This window comes from Trichechus manatus, unplaced genomic scaffold (genome assembly GCF_000243295.1).
Source record: "Trichechus manatus latirostris isolate Lorelei unplaced genomic scaffold, TriManLat1.0 scaffold00092, whole genome shotgun sequence".
In the NCBI taxonomy this organism is placed as follows: Eukaryota; Metazoa; Chordata; class Mammalia; order Sirenia; family Trichechidae; genus Trichechus; species Trichechus manatus.
This window is the reverse complement of record NW_004444028.1, coordinates 10683460-10706207: the sequence shown is the minus strand read 5'-3', so window position 1 is coordinate 10706207 and position 22748 is coordinate 10683460. Positions and strand designations below refer to the sequence as shown.

Sequence of the window (22748 nt, the reverse complement as noted above, 5' to 3'; positions counted from 1 at the left end):
ATCTCATCATTTCATTCTAGTTCCTCAATCTCATCTCATCATTTCATTCTAGTTCCTCAATCTCATCTCATTATTTCATTCTAGTTCCTCAATCTCATCTCATTATTTCATTCTAGTTCCTCAATCTTATCTCATTATTTCACTCTAGTTCCTCAATCTCATCTCATTATTTCATTCTAGTTCCTCAAGCTCATCCCCAGAAAAATGTGGCCAGGTCATGCCCTGGAGAAGAATGGCTTTGGTGAATGGGTCGATCATAGAATTTAAAGTTTTATACAAATCCTTATGCTGTCTCTAATGTTTAAGTTAACTTCCTATTAACTAGGTGCCAGCTTAGTGCTATGAAGTATTTCTATAAATCTATATCCATCTCTTTCTCTCTCTATATGTGAATGTTTAAGATCCTGATCCTGTCTTTAAGAATTTCTAATTTAAAATAAATGACATTCACAAGATACTAACACAGCATTCCTACCCTCAACTGATCTTGATTTGATTGTTTAATTTGACCTTGAATATATATGGTTGGGTTACCTGTCGGAGGATAAACAAGATAGAAAATTCTTTCTGGTTTCCATCTCAAAAGAAGTAGATGTGTACTACCAGAGTGTCTGGAGCCAAGGTCAGCCCTAGAAACGATGTGCCTTCTGTAAAGGCCTGGCTTTGATCTTTACTCGGAGCTGAATGATGCGGAGTTTCCAAGACTCAGACAGAGGCTTGCTGATGGATTTTACCATTTTTTTCTGATTTAGCTGCAAAGTATTATTCTTAAATGTTGCTATTTATTACTTTGGTTAATTTATCTGCATCACTGTCTGAACACTTTCCATAAATATAATTTGCATTTAGGCTATGGCTTATTTGTTTTATTAACTAACACCTTTTATTACATGGGAATTCTGAAGAACAGACTGTTACTGACTCATGGAGCTAACTAACTTAAAATTTTATTACTTGAATTTTTTATTGCAAAAAGAGTGATTATTACTCTGTTCATTAACATGTCATATTTATACCTGAAGTTATATTACAAAACAAAGTTTTATACTGTGTTAACTTCTATAGAAGATTCCTTCTAGTGGGTAAAGTTCTGTGTCATTACAAAAGAAAAAAGATCTGTTTACAGATATAAGTCTAATTTTTTGGTATGAAGGAATCAGGAGAACCACTCTACCACTATATTTTTGCTTATAAATAGCTTGAAATTATAGTTCACTAAACTTAAATGTTTACCCATCCCCTGACAGAAATATCCTTTATGATTTTCTCTTTGCCGTTTTGAGAAGGGGACATTTTTCTCACATACCATCTAGGCTATGAAATAACATTGAAAAAAAGAATATACAGATTACCGATTCAAACTTCAGGATGACTTCTCAAGTTTCCCTCCCTTTACATAGTCCTAAAATGTAATTTGAAGCTGTGGTCAGTTTGAATTATGTGAAAAGCTGCCATTTCAATACAGGAAATTTTTTAATCATTCTATATGATTGGGGACTATTTTTTGATACCTAATTCAAAACACTGTATATATGACCCATTAAGTTACTCTCAAACGGAGTGTATTACTTCTGTAAGTCATGCGCAATTTAGACATATTTTAAAATGATCATTTTCCATACACTTCACACTTAGTTTTGAATTGTTTCCTTATTTGAGTCTGATCTTCCCATGGAAGTTTGTGTGTGTCTTTTCAACTGAATTTTAAACTCTCTCATGAGAGGGATTATCATTAAGTTTCGTTTCTATAAGAGAAGGTGCTCAAAAACATTGTACAATGAATGAATATTTACTTTTATGAACATGACTTGGATACAAGCCTCTGGAAAGGTCTGGGTCAGAGAAAGGGATCAGAATTCAAAACAAAGGAAAGTAAGATGAAGAAGGAGGACTCAGGGTGGGGGGATACCAGATATGCTGAAGAGATCTATTTCTTATTCTGCTCTGTGCTTCTCAGATTTTATTTTAGCACCTACATTTTAGAAATCAGATAAGCCTTCCTGGGAGTGTAGCCAGAAAATGAATTGGATTTCAGAAATTTATATTTATTATGGTTGTATAGTGTGTCAGGCACTGTATGGAACATATATATAACCTTTCCCTCCAAAGGTAGTATTCTGATTCCTCACCTGTATACCATATCCCTCACATAAATAAGAGAAAAGCATACATATCAATTGTTGCTGATTGGTTTTATATTTTCTATTGTTTGGTAGGGCTGTGGTAACCTTACTACTGAAAGGGCTGGCGCCTTTCACAGCTGTGTAGCTCATGTAAACACCTTCTAAAGGAAATACACTGAACGCAGATTGGGAAGGAGGCTGGTCCTGCCCTCATCACTAACTCGCCGTAGATAATTACCAGGGAACTAGCAATCTGTGCCTCTGCTGGTGACCTGACTTGACAAAGTTATCATGAATATAAACTATGATATAAATCAGAACATAATTTTTTTTTTAAATAAAAATTCAGGTTAAAAACAATACCAACATTTGTGACTATGTGGCCATTTCTAAACTTGCCTTTTGACTTAATGTTAGGTGCGTTTTTAGACAGGAGAAGAGTTTCTGTTGACCCGGGGACCTTGTTCATTCTAATGGGAGACTGGCTGCTTCCCTGCAAACCCACTGCCGTCGAGTTGAATTCTCATAGCGACCCCATATGACAGAGAAGAACAGCTCCATAGGATTTACAGGGAGAGGCTGGTGAATTCAAAAGGTCGCGTCTTAACCACTGGACCGCCAGGGCTCCACTGCCCTGCAAACCAGCACAAAAACCCAGAGAAGATTTCGGGGAGACAGTTAGACAGCCCAATAAGCCTGTCATCCATGCCTGTCTGTCTTATCTGATGACAGTCAGGTACTATGCTTTTCAAGGGCTTCCCCTGCTTCTTGAATGGCTTTCTGAAGCTGTTGCAAATTTGGTTCCTTCAAGTTGTCTGGGATTTTCTTTGTAATCCAAAACAGTAAGACTGGAGTTTGAGGGCTGCTTTATTAAAGCCATTTCGGAGCCACAGAAATCAGTGCACCTGACTAAATTGTACAGCTCGGTGTGAATGGTCACTATATAAAAAGCCATTTCTTCTAGCTCTGTGTATTGGTGTCTGTTTTCATTGTGTGCAGACGGGAAGAGAATTGAGAGGGGAAAGAGGAGTGATAAATGATCCTTTCCATTCCTAAATGAGGCAGCATCTGGCAGGCTGTGGGTGGGCCAGGAAACATCAGATAGGTCATTTAAGAACATATTGGATCTCAGTTAGGAATAAAGTCAAGACTTTGAACTCCACATCTTTGGGATTTTATGTTTTAATGTACTGTATTTTTATGCAAATAACGCACATCTTCTGTGTTTGTCGGCTGCGGCCTCCCCCATGAAGGCACCCTCACAAGTGCCTTCATGCTGATCCTTTTCCACATATTGCTGTAAAAAAAGTTTACCAGATCTTGCTTATGAAAATACCTTGGGGGAAGGGGGGAGGAGAGTGTGGCTGGCAACCAAATACAGAAGGCATGGGTTAGTTGCATAAAAATACGGTAGACTGTGATTCGCTCATATAATCAAGCTTACTTAAAGAATTCATGAATAAATGCACAAATATTCCTTCTATCTGATCAGCTTCTGTTGCTCTTTAGTAAATCAATGTTTGCCAAGAACGTTCACAGCCCTGAGATATTAAATCTGCTGGTTTCCTATTAAAGGGACGCGTCTTGCTCTGATCACAGTTTTAATTTCCAGTTACTACTTTTGACTTATGATGACACCTTATTCTGAATCCTCAAATAGGCAATTTCAGTGATTTAGGGAAGACACATACCTTTAGGGTCAGGTTTCCCAGTTCATTTGCCATCATTTTTCCTCCTTCAGTTCTCTCTAAGTGGGTAGGCATACTGAGGGCAGTTTACAAAGGAATTGCATTTGAAACAGCCACCTATGAGCATAGCTGTATTTCCTTATGGTTTACTAAGGAAGTCAGACAGATAAAAGTAAACAGAAATACTTCCATCTGCAACTAATTTATTCCATTAATTAGTTTGTGAGTATAATTCCATCATGATCACCTTATTATAGAATTTTTAAAAATTAGAAATGCTGGTCTCTATTTTAATGAGACAGTCTCTATTAATTGAATATTGTGAACAACGTTTTTTACACAAGTAATAATAAAAGGATTTTTTCAAGCAGAAAACATAGTATTAAAATCTGGCAATAAATCTGTGCTCTTATTGTCAAGCAATCAGGCTTTTGTGTGAATTATTGAACACTTCAATTTTTTAGTTTGAGATGCTCAGAGAGGTTAAGAAACTCGTCCAAGGCTACAAAGGTAGAGAGTGCTGCAACCTGGAGCAAGGCCTCACCCTGAGTTTTTCCCCACGGCTCTGAAAACCATAAGGAAAATGTGGAGATCATCTTCTTGGTCAAAGGATATCCCCACATCCATTCCACTCATAATAATATAATTCGTGAGGATAAATAACAGATGATTAACATTTCATATAATACTCCAATCAGTTAACTCTGATAAAAGAAAAATCCAAACACAAACCAACAAAATATTACAAAGTGAAGTAAATGCAATATTGGTCGAATGTTATGGATGATCAGTTTTTTTCCTTAAAAAATCCAATATTCACTTACATGCAGTAAAATCTACATACCATTTACTGCTTTTTTATGGCATTAAGTAATACCTCAAAAGTGGTAATTTAATAAATTTTAGTTTAGAATAGTAAAATTACAGTACTAGGGAAAGATTTTGATTCTATCTAGTCGTTCTGTGGATGCGAAAACTGGGACCATCAGAAATTACGGGATGCGCCCCAAGGCATACAGCAGAAGCAGGCCTGGGAGCCAGCCCTCTGCTCATCCACTTCCTTTGGTTCCTCATACCTGACACTTTTTTTTTTTTTTTTTTAAATCAGCTAGGAGTTGGAATGCATTACTCAGGAATTAATTTTTAAAGGGACTCATGCACTTTCATAATCATTTGATTCCATCTTCAAAGATCCCAGATAAGACACTCAATCTGTGTGGTCTATGAGAATTTCCAAGAGTTTAAATCAAATGAAGCAGATCAATTAAAGCAATTTACAAAGTGAATCAGTTCAATGATTCATTATTTAACCAACATGTATTGCTCACCCACTATGGGCAGGCCCTGTACTAGGCACCAGGGTTGAAAAGATGAACAAGACACAGCCAACAGAGCCCCCAGGGAGCAGGGTGGGAGGAGCTAAGACAGAAGTGCACAAGCTCGGGGTGCTATGGGAGCAGGGAAATAGTGTCTAACCTACCCTGGGGGGCCGGGAAAGGCTCCTGTAGGAAATATCTCTTTAACTGAGCTTTGACGGATGAGCAGGTATAAGGCAGGTGGGTGAGATGGTAGGTGTTCCACCCAGAAAGAGCATCATAAAGAAGGTCAGGGGCATGGAAGCACAGGTCCAGTTTGGGGAAGTGTACAACATTTAAAAGGAGCTCTGGTGGCATAATGGTTAAGTAGCTGGCTGCTAACCAAAAGATTGATGGTTTGAACCCACCAGCTGCTCTGTGGGAGAAAGATGTGGCAGTCTGCTTCTGTAAAGATTACAGCCTTGGAAACCCTATGGGACAGTTCTACTCTGTCCTCTAGGGTCACCATGAGTTGGAGTTGACTGGATGGCAATGGGTTTGGTTTTGGTATACAAAATTTAACAAGGCTAGAGTTCAGGATGCTTATGAGAAGTTGTAAATGAGTAGACCACATAGATACACCTTCTAAGTCATATCTGATGCTACTGGCCAGTGGTTTTTACACTTCAGTGTGCATAAATTCACATGAAGAGTGTTAAAGTGCATGCAGTTTCCCAGGCCGCACCCTCAGGGAGCATCTTTAACAAGCATTCTAGATAACAATTCTGAAGAGGACTGCGCTTAGGAAAAAAATATTGTTATAAGTGATTGTGTACAATCAAAGGACTTCAAATAAAACAGTGATATGATCAAATTAATGCTTCAGTAAAGAGGTAAGATACATAGCTCTGAAGCAAAAGGACTGGGTGGAGGGCTATAGTGACTCTTCAGGTAAAGATGATAAAAAAGTGATTTAAGGTGGCAGCTGTGAGGAGGGAGAGACAGGGCGGAACAGCAGTGAATTAGGAAGTAAGTTCAAGAGCACTTAGATTTGATTTAGGGAGTGAGAGATAAAGAAGAGAGGGTGATGCCAGGTTTCTAGTTTGGGAGGTTGAGTGGATGGTGGTGTTGTTAAACAGTCCAGGAAACAGAAGAGGTGGGCTTTACGGAGGGTGGTGGTGGTGATAACAAGTCCGGTTCTGGACATGTAGACTTTGAGTTGGAGCAGGGATTTTCTAGGTAGAGGCGGTCAGTCAGTCATATTGATTTCTAACTGAGGAGAACTAACCGATTGAGGATGAGCGCAGGTGCCAGCTTGATTGCGCTTTCAGCCTAGATAGTTCAGCATTTCTCTACCTGAAAACAAGATAACTAAACATTTACTGAGGAAACAGAATTATGTGCAGTACAAACCACAGATAAAATGATGATTCTTGGCAAACTAGGTGCAGAATACTTGTATTTTAGCACTTAAAATGGAAGATTAGTTAGATTAAAGCTTCTTTGACAAAACACAGGACATTTAAATTCTATTATCATTGATTATGTCACCAGGAAATAATCATACGTATGTGCTAGAAGTTGATCTCTAAAAATATTAAATTTGACAAAATCTTCTATGAACAAAAACATGATTTTTATTTTAATATTTTTACATTGGGCTAGTTGGTCAATGTGATCACAATCTGACTTTTATGATGCTACCTTTTGGTCTTCCCATTCCTAAATTAATGACAATAATTTAAAATTGATTTTAAGAAATTAGGGAGCAGTGGTTCCATTTTAAGTAGATATTTGAATATCAATTGAGATTAACAAGTAAAATCTATGTAGATTTCCTCCACAGCAATCTTGACTGTACCATTTAGAAGTAATTCTCTTTCAACAAAACTGGTATTTTTTTTCTATCTCTGCATAAAATAGATCACTAAGAGCATGTCTTAGGCTGGGTTCTCTAGGGAAGCAAAACCAGTGAAGTGTGTGTGTGTGTGTATGTGTGTGTGTGTATAATGGCCCAGCCTGCCTCTCTCTCTCTATATATATATATACATGCACACACACACTTCACTGGTTTTGCTACTCTCTCTCTCTCTATATATATATATACACACACACACACTTCGCTGGTTTTGCTTCTCTCTCTATATATAGAGAGATTTATCTCAAGGAAATGGCTCACGTGGTTGTAGATGCAGGCAAGTCTCAAGTCCATGGGGCAGGTGTCAACTGGAGGCTTCTTCTGACTCATGTAGCTGCAAGGACTGATGAACCCAAGATCAGCAGGGCAGATGGCAGGCTTCTGGCTCACGGGCTGTAGAGGCTGACGAATCCCAAGACTGGCGGGTGATAATAGCAGGCCACTAACTCAAGTTCCAAGAACCAGAGGTCAAATGATGACGAGCTGGATACGGGATCCAGAGCAAGCAAAAGCTAGCAAGATTTGCCAGAACATCCATATATATTGGACACAAACCACACCCCTGTGAAAACTCCCCTTACAACTGACTGCCTGATCACTTCAGATCATACCATGGAGGTGATTACATTATATCACAAAATGGAGGATAATTACATCATTACATAACTGCCAAACCACTGAGAATCATCACCCAGCCAAGGTGACATACAATCTTAACTATCACAGAGCAGAAGAAATTAAGATAGTTCTCTCAAGTGAGTATCTACTAACTTTTCAGTAGTAAAATTAGGTATTTTAAAGATGAGTTTAGTACAGTTAAAACATTGAAGTAAAAAATGAAACTGTGAGTTCACCACCGTATTATTTTTGAATGTTTTAAATAGCAAACAAAGCACAAAATATTTGGAATCATGTAAGTAAAACATGTAGGTAAGTGACAGAATTTTGGGGGGATATTTTGACTTGGTTTATACATACAATCCGAGACTTCGCCTCTATACACACAACACAGAGGCTCTGCGCTGGGCTTTTGAGCTTTGATTAGCCCTACAGCCTCACTGGCTGTTCTGGCCTTTTGGGTGTCTCTAATTCTAGGGAGACTTTCTGCACAAAAGGTTGGATGCTTCATCCCTGTTATGTACTCTCATAGCCAAGTGCACCCCATCACACACATAGTTACCTTGAAGGTACTAAACTAATATACACAGACGTTGAGTTCAGAGAATAGAAAAAGCTGTATGGATTTAGCATCTCTCTTGAGTAAATGGTATAATGAATGTATCAGAGATTCCTACCTTCCAAGGCCGCTGCAATGTTTCAGAAAACTTGCAAAATCCTTTTTGTCCTGTTAGCTGAGTCATTTTGCAATAGCTGAGGTACTGACATGGAGATGTGGCCTGAATTTGCTATACTGGCTCAAGCAATAAAGAGAAGAACAGAAGACACAGATTCTGGTCCTCAGACCCTGACTTGCTGAGGAAGGCTGGGCGAGGCGGTCAAACCCGATGTGCCGCACTCTCTGAATCAGCAAGACAAAGTAAAGTATCTATCCTCTGCCAACCTCACTGAAGCACTAAAGATTAACTTCTATGAGCCTCCCACAAAAAGTGACTATTGTCACAGAGAAATCAGTATTCTATCACAGCCGAGAGTTCTGCCATATTAGGGACAGGTTTATAAGAAAATATCTCTTGTTATTTGCAGATGGGGAAGAGGGAGTACAGCAGGATCCTCCCAAGAAGAAATGAAGACTTAGGAGAGGCTGATCTTGACTTCACAAAGAATAAACCATGGTATGGTTATAGTAAACTAGGGAGATCTGCCCTGGTCAAGCACTCATGGATGTGTTTGATATCAAGAACTAAGAGCCTGATGATAATAGGATCCTCGAGCTGGAAGGAAAGCTGGCAATCATCCACAAAGGCCTTGGCAAGCTAGCATCCAATCTCTGTTTGAATATCTTTCGTAAAACAGAGCTTACTCCTTCACCTTTCATCACACACCTTCACAGGTGCACAGATGCACGCACACGTGGGCACACACACACACACACTCTCTCTCTCTCCTGTTAGAGTGACATGTGATTTCTTCATCTTTTTAACCGATATGAATGGGAAGACTATCTCCTCCAAATCTCAGACTCTCATATGGAAGTAACTGTGGGGACATAATAAGATCTCCATATTTAGACAGACTCACAAAACAAACAAGTGCTTTGGATGGACACCGTGACCACAGCTCTTTCCTATGGTCCTTGGAAAACTCTGTGTGTGTAACTGAGGAGGTATGAGTAACCCTGACAACTGGTATAAGCAATGACCTCCTCCTAGACCAGTTCCCACCATGCTGTTCTGTCACGACCTCAGCTAGCCTGGGGCATGTGTTAGCACCATTGTCAAAATCGCTGCTGACATCTAGCTGAGATGGTGAGTGGGTGTGCAGAACCCTACAGCGAGGGATTCTAATTCCAAATGACCTTAGCCAGTTAGAGCTACAGTTAGAAACCATTAGAAGAATCTATTATATTTCTGACTCTGCAGCCCCGAACTGTCCTCGGGCTTTAGAAAGGGTGAATCCATTAAACGCACAGACTCTGCTTTGACAGTGGAGTGTTGGTCAATTACGGTGGCAATCTAATCATAAGGTTTATAAGGTTTCCCTGTAATTGACTCGCTTTCAAGTGTGTGGAAACTTCCCTTGATATGCATTTGCTCCTGAAACCCATGGGAATAGACCAAATCCTGGGACTTGTGTGTCTTAGAATCAGAGACCATTCCAACTGCACTTTGCAGTCCTTATTCAGGACAGTAAGGGGTTGGTTTTTCTGAGTATTTCATTCATTCATTCACTTTCATGTATTCACTTACCAATTCATCTATTCATTCAGTAAACACTACATTAGCAGTATTTCCCTAACACTATTCTAGCCTCCAGGATGTAAAGATGTATTGAATATAGTTATTATCACAGACAGCTTACAAGTAGTCAGAGATGCTGAGTTAAAAATAAATAACTAAATCTACACTAATTATGGTGTTAGTGATGCATACAAGGTGCCCAGGAAGCACTGAGGAAGGCATCCTTAGTTTCGTGGTGGAGCGGGGAGGGACATGGTGCAGAGCTACACTCAGTAAGGAGGTGACATTTGAGTGGAATACCGAAGGGTGAATAAATATTCAGAATGTATGGAAGGGGGAACTGGAAAAAAAAATCCAGAACTGTAAGAGAACAATAAAATTAGGCATCTGCCCCCATTGTGAACAACCAGGTGAAGTTGCGCTTCCACACATAACGTTTATAAAATACTTTGCAAGTTCTAGAAAAGCATAAATAAGAGCTCAGATCAGTTGAGCACGTATTACGTGCTGTCTCTTATATTACATCGTCCCATTTTATCCTGACAAAGTCATCACAGTGTGTCAATATATTCACGTCACAGATCAGGAAAGTGGGGTTCAGAGAGGATAAGTTACTAGACCAAGATCACACAGCTAATAGGTGATGAAGCTGGGATTTGAACTTGGGCCTATCTTATCCTCCGTGTAAGCTCTTGAGCAGGCTCTTAATGTTTTGTTACCTCTTCAGCTGTGAAGGATTACTAAGAGATGTATGACATATGCCATCCAAAGCCTTTCAGCATACTTTTTTTTTTTTCACTCTGGAGAGAGGCAAGGAATTTAAGAAGTCTGACCCATCAAGACCTAGCCCTTTGCTTCCTTCTCTGCGAAATGACAAAGCTGAGCTACCAGAATTCTAAACACCTTCGTTGTTGTTAGGTGCCACTGAATCGGTTCCGACTCATAGCGACCCTATAGGACAGAGTAGAACTGCCCCATAGGGTTTCCAAGGAGCGGCTGTTGGATGTGAACAGCCGACCTTTTTTTTTTTTTTAGCACCTAGCTCTTAACCACTGCGCCACCAGGGCTTCATATCTTAAATACCTTTGTATCTCCAAAATTCTATTTTAATTTAATCTGGCCCCAAGTTTAAGAATATGTTCTTTTTGTCTTATCAATCTTTCTAAAGACCAATCTTTCTAAAAGAGACTGTGTATCAATATTAATGACTCAACACACAGGGTATCTTGATTATGATCATCCTTTGGATGAATATGAACCACTAGCGTGCCCAGTATCCCACATTACATTCCTGCGTATGGAGGGAAAAGATGTTCTTATCACTAAGGTACAGGGTACGTATTTTAATTCCCTGATTAATTACTGAATTCTTCAGAGGACTCTTTCCAATCTCTCAGAAAGAATAGCAGTTAGCAGTAGATGAGCATTGATGAATGACAGAGGTATCATTCTGCTCTTTTTTTTTTTTTCTGCATGATTTAATAAATCAGGATGGTCTGGTTTTATTATATTCTCCTATAGGCCTGCATGTAATGGCAGGTAGTACTAAATAAGCATAGAGCTTAAAAATAATTATTTCTTTTTAACTCTTATCCTTCAAGGCAGACTGGACCCAAATCAAGTCAAGATAGAGAGGTAGGTATATATTCTACTTTCAACCAATATCTATAACATATTATAGAGGACTTTTTTTTTTTTTTAACTTTCCCAAATTGAACTCTCTACCTACATTTAGGAAGTTACCCACTTGGTGGTAGACACACATGCACTTTCCCAGACTCCCTTGCAGCTAGGGTATGGATGTATGACCCAGGCTCCACCAATGATCCACAGCTAACCTGCTTTGAATTGGGAGCTGGTAGAGAACCTACCCTGGCAATGAGTGGTAGAAGCTGGAGCACCAACACAGGGTTCCTGTGCAGCAGCAGCAGTGCAGTGGCTGAACAGTGTCCAAGTCGGCAGTATCAAGGGTGCGAGCTCTGAAGCTCCTTGTTCAGTGAGGGCAGCAGTGGGATTCGCACTAGTTGGTTCAGAATTTGACTTGGCTGTGTCCCTCCCTATTGCCTGGATGCTCCTTTCCCACCTGTGTTCTCAGCCTAGGTTGGGGAATCCGGGAGTGCCCCAATATATCCTTTTAAAAATTCTTTAAGATGTTTTATTTTCAAATAATCTCAAGATTACAGAAAAGTTTTGGGAGTAGTACAAGACACTTCCCCATACCCTTTCCCCAGATTTACCAACTTTTAACATGCCCCTTTACCCCTTCATTCTGCAGCACGTATTTCCTATAAACAAGGATATTTTCTTACACAGCCACAGTACAGTTATGAAGTTCAGGAAATTTAACATTGATAATTGATAGTCTTTACAGTCCATATTCCAGTTTTGTTGATTGTGCCAATGGTGTCCTTTAGAGAAATTTTCTTTCCCAGTCCAAGATCCAATCTGGGAGCATGTATTGCATTTAATTGTCATATTTCTTTAATCTCCTTATAATTTGGAACAATTTATCATCTTTTCTTTGTTTTCATAATGTTGATATTTTTGAGAAATGCAATCTGGTATCTGATGTATTACCCCTCATTTCAGGGCTGTCTGAGGTTTGCTCACAATTAGATCCAGGTTGTACATTTTGGCAGGAGCATAAGTGATGTGTGTCTTCTCAGTCCTCACGACCAGAGGCTCATGATGCTCCCTGCCCCATTGGTAAAGTTGATTTTGACTATTCAGCTAAGGAATTGCTCAATTTCGCCACTGAAAAGTTACTACTACTTTTTCTTTTGTAATTTATGGGTGATTCTCTGATATTATATAAATATTCTGTTCCTCATCAAACTGGCCCCATTCTCCGATTCAGCCTCCACCGATCATTCTTGCTTTAACCAGTTTTTACGATGACAATAGCAAAATGGTGATTTTTATATCTTCATCAACCCATCTATATTTATTAATTGTGCGAACATACTTTTAATAAATCCTCTTTCTGCTTAGATGAGCCAGAGTTGGCTTCTGTTGTTCACAGCTAAGAACTCTTGATTGATTTACTTGTGTATTTAGGAAAGTAGTTCCAAGAACCTGTCACACCAGTCCACTCAAACGGTCAACCTCGTTATTTTAATGAGAGACCTGAAAGTGAACACCCTTAGGAAAAGAAATGATACGACTTTTCATGGCGCTTCGTTCCACTCTTATAATACACTTATAGACCGGACTTTCTTTCACTCTCAGCCAAATAACTGCTAAAACTGAACACAATGTTATACAGCATATTAGTTATACATAATTTGTATATTTATAATTAGTTGGAACTGTAGTAGGTATACTTTAACTGAAAAGCAGGAAAAATAGCAATTTTAGTGACTAAATGCCAAACACCTGGATAATTGGAAACAGCTAGTGGTTTATTATAATGTGTACTTCTCATTTAGATTTTTTATTACAATAAACATCAAAGTAAAGAATGATAGTGTACAGGTTGTCCCCGGGTTACGAACATCCGATTTACGTACAGCCTGTAGTTACGAACTAACCCCTGCAAAGCCGAGTATATTAAAAATCTGAGGTACATACAATGGTTGGTAATAACAACTGGGAGCCACTTGGTGACACACACCAAAACATCACAATTATTATTGTATTATTACGCCAAAGATGTTTCAGTGTATCCGGAAGTGTCTCTTTAATGTTTTTTATGCGCTGAAAGGTGCACTATATACACATTTAGACAAACATTTGACCGACGTTAGATACCGACCGTGCCTAACTGTTCTGACTTACATACAAATTCAACTTAAAGACAGACTTAGGAACGGAACTTGTTTGCAACCCAGGGACTGCCTGCACAGGAGAGAGTACATTGGGGTCTGCAGGCTTTCACTCCAGTACTAGCTCTGCTAACTAACCAACCTGGGGCTTTTTGAGCCAATCACTTAAATTCTCTAGACCTCGATTTCCTCATTTGTGAAATAAGATGGTTGAACAAAACATTTTCAAGCTCAGGATTCTATGATCCAAAACCTAAACATTAGAGCAATTGTTGGACATGCTGGGAACACAGAATAAAAGTACCAAGAAGCTGTCAACCAGATCATTCTGCTCAGCACATTTGGATCCAAGATTACTCTGCTGTAAAAACCAAATACTTGTGAGCTAACTCCCGGCGATTAAGAGAATAGAAACATCGGAATAATGTAGAGAACAAGTCAGTCAAAAGAAACTACAGTGGTCTTAGGCTGTCTGAATAAATGTCTTTCTCGAGAGGTACACAGTCACCCAGTGCTTGGTGTTGGTCAGATCACATTCTGAGTAGCGTGTCCTGTCTGGAGGACCACACTTCCCCAAAGCCACGAAAACATCAGAAGTGCCATTATAAGACACGACTGAGTGAACTGGGCCGTTTATCTTGGAGAAGAAAAAATTTAAGGGGCTAGGGGACATGACTGTTCTCTAAATATTGGAAGGTTTGTTTCATTCAAGTGACCATATTAGGTTTATTGTGCACTTCTCCAGAAGGGAAAACCAGAACTGACTGGATGGAGACCGATTTCAAGTCAATATAAAGAAGGCATTAAATTCATGCATAACTGTAATAGCTGCTCTTGTCGGCTCCTCTTTCAGGGACCACACCATGCCTCTGTGATATCAGAAAGCTACCCAATAATGAACTTTTTTGAGGGTCTCAGCTCAACAGCTCAGGCTTTGTTCTCCACGCAGAGGTTTTTTACATCAGTGCTTCTCACACATTAATGTGCATATGAAGCTCGGGGGACCTTGAAAACATCCCGTTTCCGATTCAGTAGGTCTGGGCGGGCCTGCGCGTCTGCATTTCTAACAAGCTCCTAGGCAGCTCCGCGCATATGAGCACCTGCCCAATCACTGCTCACTCAGGGCATATGGCCTCTCTCAGCGCCACTTCAAACCTCAGTGCAGAGCAATTTCTAAGCCACTCGGACACATACTTTGTATTTCGAGGAATAGAAATGTTAACTGGATGAATGATAGCAAGGAGATAAAATGGAAGCTTGATTACAGAGGAAAAATACTGAACTAAGAGTCAGTGACTACTGAATTGGTGGTGCAGTGGTTAAAGCACTCAGCTGCTAACAGAAAGGTCAGCAGTTTGAACCAACCAGCTGCTCCACGGGAGAAAAATGTGGCAGGCTGCTTCCATAAAGGTTACAGCTCTGGAAACCCTACAGGGCAGGTCTACTCTGTCTTATCGGGTTGCTAAGAGTCGAAAGGGACTCGACAGCAGTGTTTCGTTTTTTTTTTTAAAGAGTCAGAAATGCTGTTTAGTAATGGGAAGAATTGTTTCAAGTTTGAGAAAGAGGTTGTTATTAATTTTATCTACAGAATGCACATATTTGAACATGTCTGCACACTAATGTGGCCGTTGCCCCTGCTCACTCAGATGTTACATCTACGTAGGATCATCTGATACCCCTCAGTACCTGCAGCACGAGGTGGGGGGGTGTTAGCCTATATGAAAGGGGGTAAAGGAATGTTTTGCAGCTCCAGAAGCTTCATCTTCTCATGCTGTTTTAATTTTTTTCTCCATGTACTTTCCTGAAGGAGGTTCCATATTTTCTGACCTTTTACTATTTTTGGTCACTTTGCGTGACGGTGCTTGCATGCCTCTGTCTGATACCCACATTTATACTATCAGATGACCAGGGAATATCTCCCAGGATATGTTAAATTTTGCTTTTTCTACTTTGTCATTACTTAAGTAGACTATAACCATTTTTGGTAAGACATACAGATACGCACATACAAACATACACGTACCTCGTGCGGTCTTTCTCATGGTGCTTTTCAGGGGATTTCTTCCACAAGGCGCAGTGGTCTCGGTAGAGAGTCCTGTGTGTGCACAGAGTCACTGTGCTCTGCTCACCTGTCACTCTCTCTTCACTCTAGGCCTCTTCCATTTCCAAGTAGGCACCTCACACAGTCGGAACTGGGTGCTGGACCCAGTGCCTTCTTAGCGTCATTGCCTTGAGAAAACTTCTGACCTCATCCTGAGGTGATACTAGTTGTAATCAAGATGTGCAGAAAACAATTCTATCCTCTTTCTACATGCGATTATTAGTTGCTGCTGAGTCTGTTCTGACTCATGGTGACCTTATGTATAACAGAATGAAACGTTGCCCAGTCATGCTCCATCTTCATCATTGGTGGTATGTTTGAGTTCATTGTTGCATCAACCCATCTCACTGAGGTTTCCTTAGACTTTGTGGGCCCTCTACTTTACCAAATAGGATGTCCTTTTCTAGAGATTGGTCTCTCTCTCCTGATGCGTCCAAAGTACTTGAGTTGAAGTCTCTCCATCCTCCCTTCTAAGGAACATTCTGGTTGTATTTCTTCTGAGATTGATTTCTTTGTTATTTTGGCAGTAGATGGAATAGTCAACATTCTTTGCCAACATCACAGTTCAAATGCAGTTTGAAAAGACCATGGCCTGAGTTATATACATCTTAGTCATCAAAGTGACATCTCACCCTTGTAAAACTTTAAAGAGGTCTTTTGACACAGATTTGCCCAATGCAATATGCCATTTGATTTCTTGTCTGATGCTTCCATGATGTTGACTGTTGATTCTACATGCTAACCCATCAAATATTTATATAAAATCACATGGTATCCCCAAGTTTTTTCTTTTAAGTCAAGCATTCCCAGTTCCTTCAACCATTGCTCATATGACATGGTTATGAATTCCCCTACCATACCTATTGCTTAAGGAACAACACGATTTTTAAGAGGTTGTGTGGGAGTGGGAATTTTGTGGCTCCCTGAGTAGATTTCTGACATCACAGCAGCACCAGTTCTTCCTTGGAATCTTTATGATTCATAGCTCACCATATGGTCTTTCATTTGCAAAAAAAAATGTTGCTACTCTAAGGCCAACTTGCAGGGTTTGTCAGCGGTACCTGTGCACGAGCAGGGCTTTAGGGAGTTGTGCATGTACCTGCAATGAGAGCTCTCCCACTTGGCTCAGGTTCACCCCATCTCAGAGCTGCTGGCAGGGTTCTGTGTGCTCCTCTTTAATGGAATGGTGGGCAAGCAGCCTTTTCCTATTTAAATGAGCTCATTATTTTTCATCTGTGCAATTTCTAACCATGATTGTCTCAAAAGTAACCCATAATGGTGATCTAGTCAATGAAATCTTACGTAGAGTATGATATCGGTCATTTATCTAATAGAGTTTTAATAGCAGAAATGGTACATTGATTACTAATAAGGATCAGTCAAAAATGACATTATAAGACACAATTGGCAGCGTGTTGTATTATACCCTGAACTCTGAACAATGGTTTTGGTATTGAATCAATGAGGAATTAATTGTCTTCCTGTTTATATTTTGTATACTCTAATAATATAATATATAAAAATATACACTCTTTCTTAGTGGACTGGCAAAGGAGGTCTTCCATTTGGTTTTTCTATTAAAGAGGATGGAATAGGTGACATGGGGGTGAAAGTGAGTGAAAGAAGGGGTCATTGAAAGAAATAGAAACCCCAATTCACAGCACTCTGATCTCTGACCCATGGGTTACGTGCTGTAAGAGGACTGTTTCTTCTGAAAATTATGAATTATAAGAAGGTGACAAATGTTTCATAAACTTGGCATCCCCATTTTCTCCACCAGCATATTTGAAATCACATGATGTTTAGATGTTCCAGAATACTCAGGGGACGCAGGTCACTTAACAAGGAAGCACTAGGCTGGGATTTACCTTCCTATTTGGAGCAGGAAATGCACACTGATTATTTTATAAATGTTTCAAAAAGTTACTGCTAAAATATGAAACCTTTAAACAGCTCTAGCTTATGCCTCTGTTGGCAACGTGACATCTCAATGGAAAGTCGAAAAACGCATCCTGCCAGATGTTTTGACTACACGATGCATCACATCTTAGTGTTTCCAGAGTTGGCGTGGTAACACCAGAGTCAGGATTTTAAAATTAACAAGTTCTGGTGGAATCTTTCCCTATTCTTTACTTTAAAAAATGTTTTATGGTCAAAACATTCAGATGCTGAAATTTTTACTTTCAAACACCTGCTTTTGGGAAGAATGTTTATAAACCATAAACAAAATCTAAGAAGAACATATTGTGTTTCTTACAGCAAGTTTATAAAGCAAACTCTTGGCCAGTATGGCTGGGGAATGAAATGTTCAGGTTAATCAAATATTTTGCAATATTATACCAAAACTATTATAACTTTTACATGTCAGAACCTGAACATTAAATCTACAGAAAACCTGCCTTACAGGTAAATACACCAGGAGGCACTCGGCAATCTCGCAGGGGCTTCGTGCATAGTTGTGGACATCGGCTTAACTTTAACGGGTTTCCTTCAACAGAGGTCTAGGTAGTAATATTTCTGACAATAAATTCATTGCATTAATGCTCATTATTACTCATGGACAGACTTTTGGGCGGGGGCAGGTGCTGTCAGAGCTGGGGGACAGAGGAAGGCAGCAGCTGATGCTGACCAAAATAACAACAACCCAACTCCTGCCTTACGCCAGCACTGCCCCATTCCCCTTTAACCACCCCACCTCCACCACTAAACTAGTCTTCAAAGATTCTCTGAAAATACAAAAAACCACGGTGGGCTGTGTGTTTGATGTACTGGCATTAGTTATATCTGTGTTAGCGGTCAACAGCTCATCAAAGGGTTAATAAAGAAATGAGACAGGATTGAAAAGAGTAGTATCAGGAGGGGGAAAAGGCCCTGTTAGAGAGATGGAAGTTGCCGTGATAAATGTTACCTACTTTACAGTTTTGCTGAGGGTCTCAATTATGACCAGCTGCTGTTGTAAACGTTGAAAACAACATTCTAAGAACCTGTCTTGAGCTGAAGTCTTCTGTGCCTTGTTTCTAGTGAATTTCAACGAATCCAAGGGACCAAGTCTAACGTACTCACATAATTTATGTTGTCTAAGCTTTTTGCTTTCGTGAAAATTTTAAGAAAAAGCTTAAATAAAGTCATAAATAGAGACAAACACACAGACAAACGCAAAACCCCTTTGGGGGAAGACAAATAAAACAGCTACTTTTCGAGCTGCTAATAACATTATCATTTTTGCCATGTAAATATTCTTCAGTTTGTGTCCTGTGAGGCTAAAGGATGTGAAATGATTCCTCAGTTGGCTTGAATAGGTTTAAAAAGTCAATTTTGAATGTTTATAATAAAGATCAGTTACAATTACAAGTAGATTCTTTTTGTTTGATTGCCTTTTGAAATAATTTTTCTTTTATAACAAAAAAAATTACCTTGGATGCTTCATTAATAATGAAAAAGCAAATGTTACTGCAAAATTGACATCATATTGCTCTATATTTATACCTCCCCAGGAAAAAAAAACAAGTTTGATTTAGGAAATATTCAGAGACACATAATGATTTTACTCTAATTGGCAGTGTTAACTCATATGCACATATTCAAATAAGCCCCAAAGCACAGAACATACAGAGATATTGGGGGATTAAGAACATAGGTCATCAATTAGAAATAGTGAGTTTTGTCAGAACTAATATTAAAGTGTATTTAATCATCACTAGCCCTCTTGGTTAAAAGGAAAAAAAACAAAACTAAAATAGTCACTAGAGAAACAACCTATGCTTAAGTTGCTGGGGAGATAAATTCCCCTTGGAAGTAACTGGCAAGGCAGTTGGAAAACAGTACAACTCCAGGGCCCTGCCCCTAAGCTACATACATATATATATATATATATATACATACATACAAGAAATATATTCTACTAGGTTATGCTCTGACTGGAAATGTAATTGATGGCAACTTTTGTCTTCAGACGAACCAGCAAAGTAAATCAAACATGTGAGAAGTTTGTGGTTTTTAAGATGAATTCAGGCCCCACGGTAACCTGGATGTATTAGCCATAGAATAGACTTTATTTGCAAAATCATTCAGTTGCAAAAACAAAGGCACTATAGGAGTTTCAAATTAGACTGTGTTTTAAGGCCCCAAGGGAACACCTTCCCACTCCAGATTGCTTATTTACAAGGCGTTTTATTCTAACAGAGAAGAATTAGAAGGTACAACAAATGATTGCAAACATTTTCTGTTTCACTCCTGTTTCAAGGTCTCAGCCAAGTAAAGCCAGTGCTTCAAATGAACTACAAAGCTGGCAGAAATACTAGTAATTCTGCCCATCCCTGGTTCAGTATACCAAACATGTATTCAGATTTTTCATCAGAAACATTTTTAAATATTTGGGCTATATTCCTCCTGTCTGTGATTAGAGCCAGGTACATACAGGAAGATGATACTAGGTCTAATAACAAAATGTTATCTAATCTAAATACATCAGCACAACAGAGATTTTGACGGTAGGTTAAATGTCATTCTTTGGGAAAGAGATTAGAGTTTAAAAATGTAAACAAACAAGTATAAACCAGACTGCAAAAGGCTTTTTTGGGGGGGTGGGGGGGTGGTTTCCACTCAGATGATAGCATTGAATAGCTACTAAACACACCTCCTAAGATCTTGGAAGTTTTATGTTTAATGTTAATGGTCAATAGTAAACAGGAGAAAAGCATTGTGCTTTGAAATGCTGGCAAGCATATTGATTACAGCCTTTATCCAGCAACGTTCCAAGTCAAGCTTGGCAGCAAAGATTTGTGAGTTTTGCTGCAAGCCATCACATCTGCTATTATGGCAGTGCACAAGAGAACGTTAAGCTGGATGCTTATTTAGACTCTTACATTTGTCTGTTCTCAAACTCAGACACTGTTCTAGACAGTTCAACTTTAAATAATATCCTCCCTTAAAATAGTCAGAAAATTGAGTTTAAATTATTTTTGGGTGCCTGAATTTACCAGATTATTGCTTCAATTCTTTACTTGCAATAAAACACTTTCAGACAAAAAAAATATTGTGGAAAGTTTTGTCCCGAGTAGTCAATTACGAATTTTGTGTGAATGAACAATTTTCTGAAGATCGATTCTACTTACTAAAATCTTCCTATTTTATCCCTGTGAAAAAATTGTTAAAGGTAATAAATACATAATATATAAATACTAAGTACCATTCTTCAGTGCAGATGAAGCATAAAACTATAGTAATAACCCTTTGCTAATTTTTTCGGCAGCCATTATTTGAATGCCTCTTTGTTATTAAACTCTTAAATCAGGGTAGATTTTATAAGAAACATATAGATTATGTTTACTATCTATATTTAGAAATATATTTCAGTCATTAATTATTATCCATTAAATGTGATATAATTGCTTTAATAATTTTCCAAACAGGATTATGTCAATAATATGGAAAATGCTTTAGGATTTCTGGTTAATGCTGATTCAGCATTCTTACAAAACTTGTGAATATAATAAAATACTGGATATAAAAGTAGATTATAGTCCAGAAGAATGTCCCCACAGACCTGAAAATTAAATATTGGGTAATACTAAGTCACGAACACAGCAACATGTTTGTTTATTTATTTTCACCTGCTATAAACGACACAGAACTCAGTATTCACACTGGGACACCAGGGTGAAGGCACCACATCTGCTGACTGTATTAGACCATCTTTAGAATGGGAAGGAAGCCCAAACTTCAGACCTGATGACTAAAGCATTTAAGGACAGCAAAAAGAGCCCAGATCACACTTTAGGAAGCTGAGCTAGTATTTCATTTTTCTAAAGCATACACCTGCCTTTACAGGGAAGAACCAACCACGTGAGTAAAGGACTAGAGTCGAGGTTAAAGTAATCTTGCCCAGAATTGTATCTGCATCCGAGAGAAGCAGGGATCAGCTCGGATGAACACTAGTAACTACAGAGGCAGCACCTCGCCTGAAAAACCTGAGAGCCGCTCGGACATGTGTTTCAAATTCATCCTCCCAAGTCATCCTGTGACCACCGGGATAGGTGACCACGTCCCACCATCTGAAGGGGGCAAAATACAGCACAAACCCCTTAGAAAAACAACACCTAAAACAATGATAGGAAAGTGGCGACATGTTCAAACTGTCAAGAAACCCTTGCAGATGAGTGACAGAAAAGCGTGTCTTTCCTATGATTGTTCGTCCTTCAGCTGACATAGTGCGAGGTGCCTCAACAGGATTACAACAGAAATACGGTCATCTCCGGGGCTTCCTTGAAACTTTACAGAAACAAGCTCAGGGAATGCACAGAACACAGACCTCCCCCAGCCGAAGTTCCGAGGTCTCTCCTCACCTTCTCCCACCCTCGGACCCCCGTCTAGTTTTACCGGAGGGGTTAACAGAAATGTCATGCTCGTGGTGCGCCATTTCACTTGTTGAATCGTGTGAAGGCAGCACTTGACCACAGTAACTTGGTGACTCGTCTCCCTCTTAGATTAGCCCCCGAGATTGCTTTCCAGCTCAGTGGAAATGTCTTACCTGCATGTGTCCCTGGTACATTCTGCTTCGGTTTCTCCAGGGCTCCCTGCGGCCGCCGGATGCTTTTCCCCGTATTTACTTGCACGCCCAAAGAGGGAGAGGGCGGCGTGCGCCCTGGGTTCTCCGAGGGCGCCCTTGAGCCCCCCGAAGGCTCCAGGTAGCCCGGCCGGCGCGGCCCCAGGGCAGCCCCGAGGGCGCCGGGAACTGTTCACCGCTCGCGGTGCTGAAAGAGGCGCCGGAGCGCGCGGGGAAGGCAGAGCCCGGCCGGCCAGCTCTCCGCAGGCGGAGTCCTGCTCGCCCGGCGTCCCTAAAACTCACCCCCTCTCCACCCAACTCTTTCTCGCTTCCTGCCGGGCTGCCTCATGTCTCTCCTCCCTCCGCCGCGAACCCTCTCCTCCTCCCAGCCCTGACGCGAGCGCCCACACCGCCGCCGCAGCCGCCGAGCTGGGCGCGCGCCGCCCTCCCGGCCACG

The 22748-nt window shown here is 39.9% G+C and overlaps 1 protein-coding gene across 5 annotated transcripts in view; it reads right to left on the bottom strand.

Moving 5' to 3' along the window:
- Positions 1–22625, bottom strand: part of PEX5L (peroxisomal biogenesis factor 5 like) — a 239956-nt gene extending 217331 nt beyond the window's left edge. Inside the window, exon 1 of one of the 5 annotated variants that reach the window (XM_004382311.2) lies at positions 22277–22625. In XM_004382311.2, the coding sequence (XP_004382368.1) occupies positions 22277–22297 (21 nt within the window). In that variant the 5' untranslated portion in view covers positions 22298–22625. The remainder of the gene's footprint in view (positions 1–22276) is intronic. The other 4 variants (XM_004382307.1, XM_004382313.2, XM_004382310.2 and 1 more) reach the window with 4 other exon arrangements.
- Positions 22626–22748: the final 123 nt, after the last annotated feature.